At 37.3% G+C, this 12,399-nt stretch overlaps 1 protein-coding gene across 3 annotated transcripts in view; it reads right to left on the reverse strand.

Moving 5' to 3' along the window:
• Positions 1-12,399, reverse strand: part of DST (dystonin) — a 674,592-nt gene that overhangs the window by 85,283 nt on the left and 576,910 nt on the right. For all 3 annotated transcript variants that reach the window (XM_006893143.1, XM_006893142.1, XM_006893144.1), the window contains 6 exons: positions 11,057-11,218; positions 9,381-9,551; positions 6,021-6,187; positions 2,349-2,508; positions 1,818-2,144; positions 1,150-1,234 (listed from right to left, as the gene is read on the reverse strand). In XM_006893143.1, the coding sequence (XP_006893205.1) occupies positions 1,150-1,234; positions 1,818-2,144; positions 2,349-2,508; positions 6,021-6,187; positions 9,381-9,551; positions 11,057-11,218 (1,072 nt within the window). The remainder of the gene's footprint in view (positions 1-1,149; positions 1,235-1,817; positions 2,145-2,348; positions 2,509-6,020; positions 6,188-9,380; positions 9,552-11,056; positions 11,219-12,399) is intronic.

The following is a 12,399-nucleotide window of genomic DNA, read 5'->3' on the forward strand; positions in this document are numbered from 1 at the left end:
CAGAGGCAATGAGATTGGCACAGGATAGAGCAGGGTTTAGGGCTGTTGTACATAGGGTCGCTATGAGTCGCAAATGACTCGACGGCACATAACAACAATAACAACAACAAACAAATCACACAGAAGCAAACTGTCCATCTAGTCCCATGGAGCTGGTGGAGAATCTGAACCACCAGAGTGGTGAAGCTTTTGGGTTAGCAATGCAAGTCCTGCCAGAGCTCCCTACGCTTCCACATAGATGTGAAGATCATGTTTTCTGTTTGGGTTTTGTTTGTTTGTTTGTTTTACAATGGGCTTGCCTATAGGTGTTAAAAATAATAAACCCATCTGAATTATTCCAAGGTATGACTTGCATCAATCTCATTTTCAGATACACAGAGAAACTGGGGTCCAGAATCCTAGATCACAGCTCAAGATATAATAATGAATTTCTCCATCTCATGTTAAACAATGCTTATCCCCAATATACACATATATACTCAATTAGATGCAGGTTTGGAATGACTGTCAAATGGCCAGATCACTACAGCACATTAGTAACAAACAGCTATCATAATATTTCCTTATGCATATACTGTTGTTGCTAGGCACTGCTCAGCTGAATACAACTCAGAGGGACCCTAAGAACAAGTGATCTGAACCATGCCCTATCCCGTCCCAACTTCATTATTTCAGAAATACTCAAGCCCACTGCAGCAGTCAAGGTGCCAATCCACCTGGATGAAGGTATTCCTCTCTTCACTGACCTTCTCAGTGAGTTCAACACAGAGAAAAGAAGAATATGTGTCACTGCAAAGTAATCTACCTAATAGCAAGATAGAACAAAAAAAACCACTGTCTCTCATCTATTCGTGAACAACTGCCTTCCACAAGTGGAAAACTAATGTAACTCCCTCATGGGTTTCTCTGACCAACTTCTGTGCCAAAGCACTTTATGAGTAATACACAAATTTCCATTAAGAATTCAAGTGAAATCATGAGAAATAAGTGAGACCATATTCTGAAACTTTCCTTGACTTGTCTTACAAGCATTCTCCAGAATGAAGTCTTGGAATGATCCTAAATTAAAAATATTCCTCATTTCTAAAACGTTCTGAAATCAATGCAGAATTCTGACTGTATGGTTACTTGACTTGATAGATATCTCACCTGTTGTTTGTTTAAGTAGTTCTAAACCATTTAGTAATGCCTGATCAACATTTTGTTTCCTGAGTAGGATATCCTCTTGCAGAACCTAAAAATACAGGAACCATTTTTATGTGGGGTAGGAAAAAAAAAAAGAATCTGATCAGTATTAGCATCAGATTATCTTAGAAAACATTAATTAGGCTTCAGAGAGACCTATCTGAGCAAACACTTCACATTTTAAAATATTCATTAATGCTCCACATTTATCCCCTCCTCTGTTCATCATTAGCCCCTAATAATCCACCATAATTCAGAACACTCTCTTTCAAAGGAAATGCTTAGGACTCTATGAAAGTGAGCTATGTGGTGATAGTGCACTCCTGGCTAGTTATCGAAAGAGAAGAGTAAAAGAATAGTAAAACATTTACATATAAAGTAAAACACCAAAATGAAAAGTGAAAGAAATCTGGCTCAGTGAACAAAACAAATCTCTTTTTAAAAGTGACTTCTCTGTAATATTCACTCAGAGGTTATGGGGGTATCCTAACTCTCAACGATGAACATTATAAATAAATAACAGAGAAATAAGGAAATAATATTAAAATTAAATAAAATAACAGAGATACAAGGAAGGTTGAGAAAATAACACCAGAAGTGAAAAATAAAGTGAAATAAAAATAAAAAAATACCCGAAGTTCAGACTGCTGTTTCCACAGGCCCTCAGTGCTGTAATCCTGGACTGACAGCTTGCTTAGTTTGTCATGCACTTCATTCAGCCAGTTCATCAGCTCAACTTCATCTTCCCCAAATATCTTAGCATTACACAATGCCTGCTGGAGGAGCTCAGACCTGCTGTGACTTTTCTCTTGAATCTCAATGTACCACACTTGAGAAGAATCTAATTTACTCTGTACCATATCTTTATCCTCCCTGGAGCTCAAAACTTTTAAGGACTGGCCAATGCTAACAGCCTGCTGTAAATGTTTATTGTGACTGATGATGTCATCTTCTAAGGCCTAAATAATGAAGAAAAAAAGGAAACAAGAAAAACAAAAAGATGGACAAATGAAAATGAAACATAAACAGAAGTAAAGAATGACACATGAAATGAATTTTGTTTGTAACAATACAAAAACAATAGTGCATAACTCAAATTTAAGTCACAAAACCACAAATCAAATGGAAAGTAGAAGTTTACTACCGCGTGATTTGTATCTTACTTTGTGCTGTGCAATTTGTTCCTCAAGTTTAGATGCTTGCGTTCCTATGGGTTCACAATTTGCAAGTCTTTTTTCTATGGTTGTAAGCCATTCATTCAGTGGTTCTAAGGTTTCATGAAATTGTTGGGCTACCACAGAGATACCTTCCAACTGACGATTCCTATAAATGTGCCAAGATAAAGGTCACTTAGGATGAAAAATGTGTGAGATACTTCAACAAAAACTTTCAGTCATGCTCCGGCTTTCTCTTTTAAAGATTTTTTAAATTTTTTTAGAAACGATCTAAGGTTAAATGAAAATCTATAACCCTTCAAAGAAATTATTAGTTCTTTAATTAAATAAAATTAAACTTGAACAGAACAACTTAAACGACCTAAATATCATAAAAAAATCTTTATTAAATCTTTGATAATACTACTTACAATGATTATAATAATAGTAACAATATTTTTCTACTAAAAACATTAACAACAATAATAATAATGGTAATAGCAATTTACTGAGATTATACTAGGATCTGTTTAAAGTGCTTATGTGTTCACTAATTCAATCAGAGTAAGAGTTAGTGAGATAACTTTTAACAAATGGTCAAAATTAGATTCAAAATTTTAGGAATATACACTGCTTTTCCCTCCCTCCAGTATAATGAATTTTGATTTCTATTTAGACATGTGGCCAGGAGGGACCAATCCCTGGAGAAGGAAAGGGTAGAGGGACAGAGAAAAAGAGGAAAACCATAAATGAGATGGATTGACACAGTAACTAGTGGAATAGGGGTAGGTGTGGAGGAGACAGTGAGGTTAGGACAGGGTTCGGAGCTAAATAGGGGTCACAATGAGTCACAGGCAACTCAATGGCACATAACAACTAAATATATAAAGTCATTTTTTAAAAAAAAATAGTGATACTTAACCATATTTTACAGATAAAAACATCATGACTAAAGAAAATTTTCATGCACTTTTACTTCTAAGTTAGTTTGCTTGCAAATTTTGGAAAACAACATGATTGACTCACTATTTTGTCCCAGGGCTTATAATTTTGCATGTCTCTCTATAAAGTATCTGAATATAGAAATCCTGCACAACCTTTCCTCCTAGAATCAATAGTTGTGTTTGTCTTAATTTCTCATTGTACTTAATTTTTTAGGAAATTATACAACAAATTAGCTTTCTAAAGGGGCAAAGAAAATTGGTACAACCTATTGAATATAATCCACTTCCTAAAGAACATGCCTCCGGAAACTTAGTGACCTTTGATAAATGTCGATTAGCTGTAGAGTAGCTTCAGGCTTTTTTGTTTATAGGGTCGCTATGAGTCGTGCTCGACCCAAAGACAATAAACAACAACAACAACAAAAACAATCATAAAATATACCATATATGTAGGTGCACAAATTTTAAAAATTAGGTAGAAACCCCATTATTTTTTAGAGGAAAAAATTAGTGACTTGTTGGGTTTTTTAAAAGAAAATTATTTTTATTTTATACTGGTTTATTTAGAAAGTTCATATACATTGTTTTTTTACACTGGCTCTTTCCCATTTTCTTCGCCTCCTTCTCTCCCTCCACCCAACTACTGTCTTATTTTTAACTTCTAAGCATCACTACTTATGGCTTTCCCTCCCCTAAATTAAACTATACAAACCATCTATAAGAAATTTTTGTGAGATATAGTATACTATGATTTGAATTATGGGCAATAAATTTGAATGTAGGACATTTATTCTACAACTCAATGTCACAGAGCTGGAATAAGTTCATAGCTGACCTTCCAGTACGTTTTCAGAGGCTACCAACTGCACCAAAGGAGACTGCCCATCTCTCTTTCTTCTGCACATACGACCTACTTAACTTTCCATTACTACTACTGTGAAGAATGTTCTAGGATAATAGTAAAGCAAAGAGATTTAGACATTCATTTATTTTAAAAAAAAATAAACTTAGAGTATCTTCCATGGGAGCCAGAGCACTATGTACTAGAAAATTATACAATCATTTGTTGTTGTGTAAGAGTTGGAACCAACCCATAGCTGACCCTCTAGTGGGTTTTCAGAAGCAGTTAACTGAATGAAAGGAAATTGTCCATCCTTCTCCCACAGAGCAGCTGGTGAATCTGAACCAGGTGCCTTCAGGATTATAGCATAGCTTCTTAACACGAGGCTATCAGGCCATAGTGGCTTAGTAGTATTGTACCACCAATGAAAAGGTATGCTATTCAAATCCACATGCTGTTCTGTGGAAGAAAGATGGACAATCCCCTCTTGTGCAATTTATTATCTCTGAAAACCTGCTGGATGGTTAGGAATGGGTTGGTTGCAACTTGATGGCACACAACACCATCACCTTGATCTGTTAACACATATTAATTATAGGACAGCAAGACTTTCCTCAGAAAGCACCTCATTCTATGCTTCTAAAATTAGGGCTAGCTCTATTCCATTATTTGAGATTACACAAATTCTTCTCCTTTCTTGATTTAAAGAAGTAGTTCATGAATATCACACTCATCCTAGTCAATGGTTCATCTGTTTGCTTTTTTTAACCCACCAGTCTATGTGACTACATTTTAATGCAGCTACTATTTAACACTGGCCAGTGTGGTGCCAATGAAGAAAAATAAGAAATGCTGGCTGAGATTGGTAATAAAAATAACGTTATGCACAAAAGTGTAACTGAGATATGCTCTTGGCTCCATGGCCATAAACCTTAGAGGACCTTCCATATGCCTCATTTCTAACTAACTCCCACTCTTCTTTTAGAACATGGCTTAGTTGATGTTTTCTTGCCTCCTGAATAGGTTCTTTCCATTAAATATGCCCATAGAACCTTGTTCTTTTGCAGAGAAACACTCATCACATTTTTCATTACTTTTTATGGCTATAAACCCTGTTGTCATTATGTGCCGTCGAGTTGCTTGAGACTCATAGCGACACTATGTACAACAGCCCTAAACTCTGCTCTGTTCTGTGCTAATTCCAGTCTCTGACACTCCCATCCCAATTACCCCAGTCATCGAATCAATCCACCTCATAGAGGGCCTTCCCCTCCTGCGCTGTCCCTCCACCCTCCCAAGCATGATGTCCCTCTCTAAGGACCTGTCCCTCCTTACAACATGTCCAAAGTATATTAGACGGAGCCTCAGAATTCTTGCCTCCAAGAAGCCACAGGGTTTGACCCTTTCCAGGATGAATCTGTTTGTTTTCCTAGCAGTCCATGGTACCCTCAATACTCGTCTCCATCACCACAGCTCAAAGGCATCAATTCTCCTTCTATCCTCCTTAGTCACTGTCCAAAGACCATGGCCTGTATCAGACGTAATCCAGCTAAGCGCTGTGATGACCTTTCAGGCTATCCCTCATCACCCAAAGCCTAGTTCTGTGTTTTATACATGGCAGGCATGCAATGACCTATGTAATCAACAAATTAATATACTGTCCCTGGATTTCCCAGTTTCTAAAGACAAAGCACTGAGATACACCTGGTGACTAAAAGCCATCACCACTGGAGGAATGTGAGGAAACTATGATAGACTACGTCATCTATATTCTCAAACATAATAAACATAGGAAAATAACAACTTGTAGAAAAGTAGTTAACTTTTTAAAATAATGCAAAATTAGTATTGAGGTCATTTTTACTCTTTCAAAAGAACTGGATATATTTCAGTTACCTCATTTCAGCTTTATTAAGCAATGCCTCCCATCTACTATCCAAGAGACTCAGTTGTTTCAAAATCTTCACTTTATCTGCAGGTTCTGCTGTTTCAGCAATTTTCTCTCCCTCTCGTTTGATTACCTCCACAGTAGACTTTCGATCATCCAATAATCTTTGGAGAAGCTTGAGAAAAAAATATTAAATGTCATCAAAAGCAAACGAATAATTCTATCAGTAGAAAAGACATATTATAAGTATATCTAATGCAAAAATAATCTGTATCTTGCACAGTTACATATATGAAATATCTTATTTTAAGAAAGAATTTAGTTTAATTAGATTCAGCTCCATTAATATTATGTTACACTGTGGCCGAGACTTTTCATAGTAGGTAAAACATAATCTGATAAGACTACTAATCTCTTCATCACTTCTGAATGTAACTTAAGAATGGCAGAAGATGTTTGTTAGGATAATACCGCTGACTTGGTTCAAAATAAAAAATCTCTGCTGTTATGAATTGGAGGGGTCTTAACTATTCAAAGATTAACCATCTTGCAGAAATAATAATTACTATTATGAATCATTACTACTTTTTAAATTTTTTCTCATGTGAAATAATCCAGTATAGGCAAGGAAACAGAGACTTCAAGAAATTTAAAATAAAAAAAAAACCTCGCCCAAGTTCACATTAGTGAGGCTACAGTTAGTGGCCAATGTGTCTGTCTCCTGGCTCCTTTTCCCAGGTGGACTACCTCCGAAAGTCCTTGGTGAGGATGGAAACTCAGCATGGACCTTTCAGGACCATTTCCAAAAGGAAGAGGGTGGAGTACACCAGCAATTTCGCAAGCATGGATTAATGAGTCTAATATTTTAAGATTTAGCAACAGAAATAAAATTCAAATTAATTTTGACCAAGCATTTCACAATGCCTAGAGTGGAGTATTTGATAGAGACAGCCAGACCTCAAGATTATCTTACTCTTCACCAAAACAAGTATTTTTTAAGTGTTATGCCTTGCGTTGCATCACATTATGCAGGCACTGCGTTAAAGCAACCAAGAAGGCACATGGGCCTAAGATACTACGTACTGTCCCCTCTTCAATCTGGTCTGAACTGATAGCTAAAGGATAAAAGTTAAATGGTTACCTACAAGTGATAAAATAAAAAGAGTATTCACTGACTTTCACTTGAGATCAAAATACCCAAATCAAGAGGTTAAGAGGACCTTAGAAGAAGGATATAAAACAAGCAGACTTGTCAAAGGTCAGAGTCACTTGGATTCACAGTTAAGCAGGTGCTTATGCAGCAGAGAAGTAATTTAAGTAGATCAATGCTGACAAACTAAAGGTTCTAGCAATTCAGAAAGCAAAACCAACAAGTAGGCTGGATAAAATAGCTTGTCAGCTCTGGAATGAATAACAGAAGTTGAAATTAAATTGTAAGTGGTAAATTATATTATTTTTAAATTATAGGAATGCAGTGGGTTCCTTTCCCCCTGTAATGTTGCTTTAATCTGTACCTTCAAATCTACTTATAATCAGTATAATTTCCAGTATGCTGAAGTTTTCAACAAGGTTTATTTGAGAGACAGTATTGACTGTAGTTATTAAATGTTCCTTGCTTTTAAAGTTCTCACAGAGGAGACAAGTGCACCACTGTGCTGCATCTTAGGCCCTCTGTGTCACTTCAGGTCAAAGATAACAAACAGTAGTTAATATCAGTGGATGCTGCATAAATAATCATTATTAGAACATCAACCAAATAATGCACATGAACACAAAAAGCAGTTATCATCTCTCTAAAGAGTGTGTCTTTCTAACTTCGTGCTATCACTCATTCTCTCACTCGAGTCCATTCTGACTCATAGGTAACCCTCCACTTTGGTTTCTAAGGCTGCAAATCGGATGAGAGGAGACATCTCATCATTGTCCTGCAGGGCTGCTGGTGGGTTTAACCCACCAGAGAGGCACTGCCTCAGGGTCAGCAGCATAACCCTTTGGACTAGGCCACTAGAGGGCCCTTAGTTCTTGTTGTTGTGTGTTGTTAAGTTAGAACCCATCTGTAGTTGACCCTCCAAGCAGTTTTCAGAGGCAGTTAATCACACGGGAGAAGCATGCCTATCCTTCTCCTACAGAGCAGCTGGTGGCCTTGAACCTCATGCCTCTCTCTGGTTGCAACTAGGCCACCAGAGTGCCCTCATAATAAGTATATAAGGCTGCTTGTTGTTACTAGGTGCCTTCAAGTCAAGTATGACTTTTAGTGACCCTAAAGATCTGATTCATGTTCTATCCTGTGCCATCCTCACACTTCCTGACACACAAGAGCCCACTGCGGCAGTCACCATGTCAATCCACCTGGCCTTTCTCTCCTAAGGCTTGTAGAGAAATAAAATTACTAAGAGGAATACTGTACTCAATTTCAGGAAAGGTCCTTGTTAATAGTGCCAAAAACCAAAACTATATATTTGTTTGCATTACTCTGCCATTGTTGTTAAGGTGCTGTCCAATAAACTCCCACCATAACAACAGAACGAAGCCCTGCCCAAACCAATGGTTATGTCCACTGCTGCAGTCTCTGTGTCACTCCATCTCATTGAGGATCTTCCTCTCTATCACCAACCTCTATTTTTTTCCAAGTCTGATATCCTTTTCCAAGGACTGGCGCCTCTTCCTAACATGTCAAAAGTATGTGAGATGAAATCTAAACCACCTTTGCTTCTGAGGAACACCCTGGCTGTATTTCTTCCAGACATCTTTGTTGGTTCTTTTGGCTGTCCATGGGATATTCAGTACTCTTTGCTTATAGATGATTCAAATATTTGCCTCTTTAGTAGAGGCTTAGCCATAGAAAACATCCTGAAAGCTAACTTCAAGAAAAGGCAATCACATAAAGGAGCAGCCTAACATATAAGAGAACAATGTCCAAATGTTACCATTAAGGGAAACGTTCCCTGACTGTTCTATTTCAAGCTGAACACACCCCTTCCCTTCATTCTAACACTTCCCTTCCATCAATCCCTCTTTTATCACTCCTTAATTTCTAACCTTCACCTATACTGTATTTATCCCTTCCTACTTCATCAGAACTTTCCTAATTCATTTTGTTTATTGCCTCTCTCCCTCTTTGCCTGTGTTGCCCTTCTCACTAGAGTTTAAACTCTATGAGGAGCCCCTATCTTTTTATACAGTGATGTGTCTTTAGCACCTGGAATAATGTATGAGTCCAATAAATATGTGTTGAATGATTAACAGAGTATGGTCTAGAGCAGTGATGACCAGTTAACCAGGATGGCTTTATTAATTAAGAGTCACCAGGTAAATGTTTACTTTCACCATTGAAAGTAAATGTGAAACACCCCATAAGGATCACTTACCTTTTGCTCTTGTATCTGGGCCTTCACCACTTTGAACTCGGCTGATGGTGGTTTCTGATTGGCCACAAGCTCCTCCGTATCCACCATCCAGCTGAGCAGGGACTCCAGGGCATCCTGGAACCTCCCACAGTGCAGCAGGGCCTCCTGCAGCTGAGCTGCCCGCTGAGACACCTGCAAGGTTCCCATTGTTCTCACTTACTTGGCTGTCTCATAAGGCAATGAAATCTGCCCAGTGGTCAAGATTTTTCATGCTTATTTTCCCACTGAAGCACAAATTTCCTTTTCTGCTAAAATTTACTCAAAGCATATGTACTGGGCAGCATAGCAGTGGAAGGGAAGCCAATTCTAGCATCTAAGCCATGAAAATAAGGTTATTTTGCCAAATAGTCAATGTACAAGACTGAAACTTTGATATTTCAGTAAAGTTTGATAAGTTTATTAGCAATAAAGGATTATTTTCTGGCTACTGAAAAAAAACAAACCAAAAGACACCAAAACCCAACCCAAAACAACAAACCAATGCATTAGTTTTACAATTATTTCTATTATTCATTTTTGTAATCCCCACTCACCAACACCAGAAATAATGATTAAAAAGTTAAGATTTTTAAAAATCTGTGACGGCCGAGAATAGAAGAATTATCTTTTCCTAGGCAAAAAACTAGACAGCATTCAGCTACCTGTAAGCTCTAGAGTCCTGTTTCAGTAAACCAGGGCCTTTGTCTTCTAGTAAATGGAGGCTCAGTGTCCAGCATAGGGAGATTCTATTACCTTTCTCAAAGATCTTTTTCCCTTTGAACTTAAAAAAATAGTTGGCAAGATATTTTAAGAACTACGGAATATATTTACACTTGACACTGCATCCTCATTTTGTTTAAGAGAGACAACAATATGCAGCAGATTTTTTTTAAAGGATGATGGATGAATATAGTTTTTAAGAAGTGGAAACTGCTTAAGGTTTTAATATAGGAAGAAAAACTATTATAACTACTACATTGTTATTAAAACTATAACAATACTCTGATAATTTTTATGTCATATGAAAATCATCACACTATCTCAGAATCACTTCCTTATAAGAAAAAATGTTTTCAGTATTTTTTCCCCTTTTAGAAATTCACGGATACGTGGAATTTACTTCCTAAGAGAAAAATAATTAGAGCTTAAGGTCTATAGTGATAACAGCACACTCTAAGTAAAAGGCTGACAGTATCTCTGGCTTGCACAAGGTTGACTTATTATACAAGTGTGAAATTTGCTAGCACTTGAAAACTCGAGGTTTTCACATACAAAGTGAGATTTCCAGGTGCTCTGGAAAGTAAGAATAATATCTGGCAAAAGCGAGCTTGTAGCCCTACCTGGCAATGATTTGCTAAAGGAAAGATCCTTAGAGCTGAGCTCAGCACAAGCCATGAATGCCCACTCGCCTTCACATAGGCCTCAACCTGACTCGGCAAGCGGCCTGCTTAACTCAGTTCACTTCTTTCATTTATGCTCCCTCCCTAGCTCTTGTTGGCATCTTGAGTTTGGGGCTTCGAGTTTATAGCAAGATAAAAAAAATAGGCATGTTTAGAGACACCCAATAGTATAAACATGATTAATGATAATAATAAATTCTAGGGAATAATCATCAATAAAAACACACTAAGTAAGAAAGATGTGAGAAAAAAAGTTACCTTCTTATTGAGTGTCTTCCACCGTGTGTTGACGTCATCAAGGTCATGCTCCAAAGCCTGAGTGTTGGTATTTTTAACAGCACTCTGAATAAGGCCCTGACCTAGCCAGTTTACATCTTGCTGTTTAACCTGTAAGGGTTCAATCTCCTCTTTCTGGAATACCTGCAGTTAGAATGATAATTATGTGAATTATAGTTTGGAACAACCACAAAATATAAAATAAACATTTTTAGTCTTCAAGTATTGGAAACTACCAATTACTACAGGGGTAAAGATAATTTTTGTTGCCTAATAACAGGTACCACATGAAAAACAGCAAGAGGAGACTAAATAAAGTCATTGTATCATCAGAACTATTAAAAAAAAATTAAAGAAAAATATCCTCAATATATTTACTTCTGAGTACAGTGTCTTATTACCAAAGCACCACAAATTCCCTACTGTCCTAATTTAACTCTAGCAAAGATTGATGGAAACCACTACAAAGCAAAATGATAAAAAGGGCCTAAGATGCACTTTACTGGTCAAGGAACTCTAAAAGGCTCTTCAAAAGGTGGCAGCTACTTGTGAGCAACTGAAGTCTGAAGCTCAAACTGGAAATGCAGAATTATTAATAAGAAGTGAGCCAAGAGGTTCATAATCTGGTTCAAGTTAAAAAACAGTAATGAGAATAGGAAGCAAAATACCAGAATGCATCATAATAAAGTAGGTCCCTACATATCTAGTACCCTGTCATGCCAAGCAAGGAGCTAGGACACTTCTTCCTTGAGCCTTATCACACACACTGTTACTCTTTGGTCACTGCTGAATAAATATACACTGCCAATATAGCTTTCCAAATCATCTCTACATCTACACAAAATAGGAGCCATACATCCCCAGTTGTCTGATACGAGCAAAGGATCTAACGTGTTAGTTTTAATACAAGTTTGTGAAAGAAGAAATTTCTGTCTGGCTTCCTTATATTGCTACACTCTGGGGTTAGAATAGTGTCAAGCATGTAACAGGATGGCAACAATCATTTCTTGACTAAATTAACATCAGTATAGAAAACTGTCTGGAGCTCTGGTGGCCTAGTGGCAAGCAGCTGTGCTGCAATCCTGAAGGCACATGGTTTGAGGTCACCAGCCTTTCCACAGAAGGATGGGCAATTTCCTCCTGTATATTTAACTCCCTCTGAAAACCAGCTGCAGAGTCAGCTATGGGTCAGTTCCAACTCTAAGGTACACAACAACAAAAAACATAGAAAACTGTACCTTTGGGTTGATGGTATTGACTCAACAGATAATACAGATATTTTCTAATACAGTGCTGAACGATGCCATGAGAAAAAATATCAATTA

The sequence above is a fragment of the Elephantulus edwardii genome, unplaced genomic scaffold, assembly GCF_000299155.1.
Source record: "Elephantulus edwardii isolate Elephantulus edwardi_28Jun2011 unplaced genomic scaffold, EleEdw1.0 scaffold00124, whole genome shotgun sequence".
NCBI lineage: Eukaryota > Metazoa > Chordata > Mammalia > Macroscelidea > Macroscelididae > Elephantulus > Elephantulus edwardii.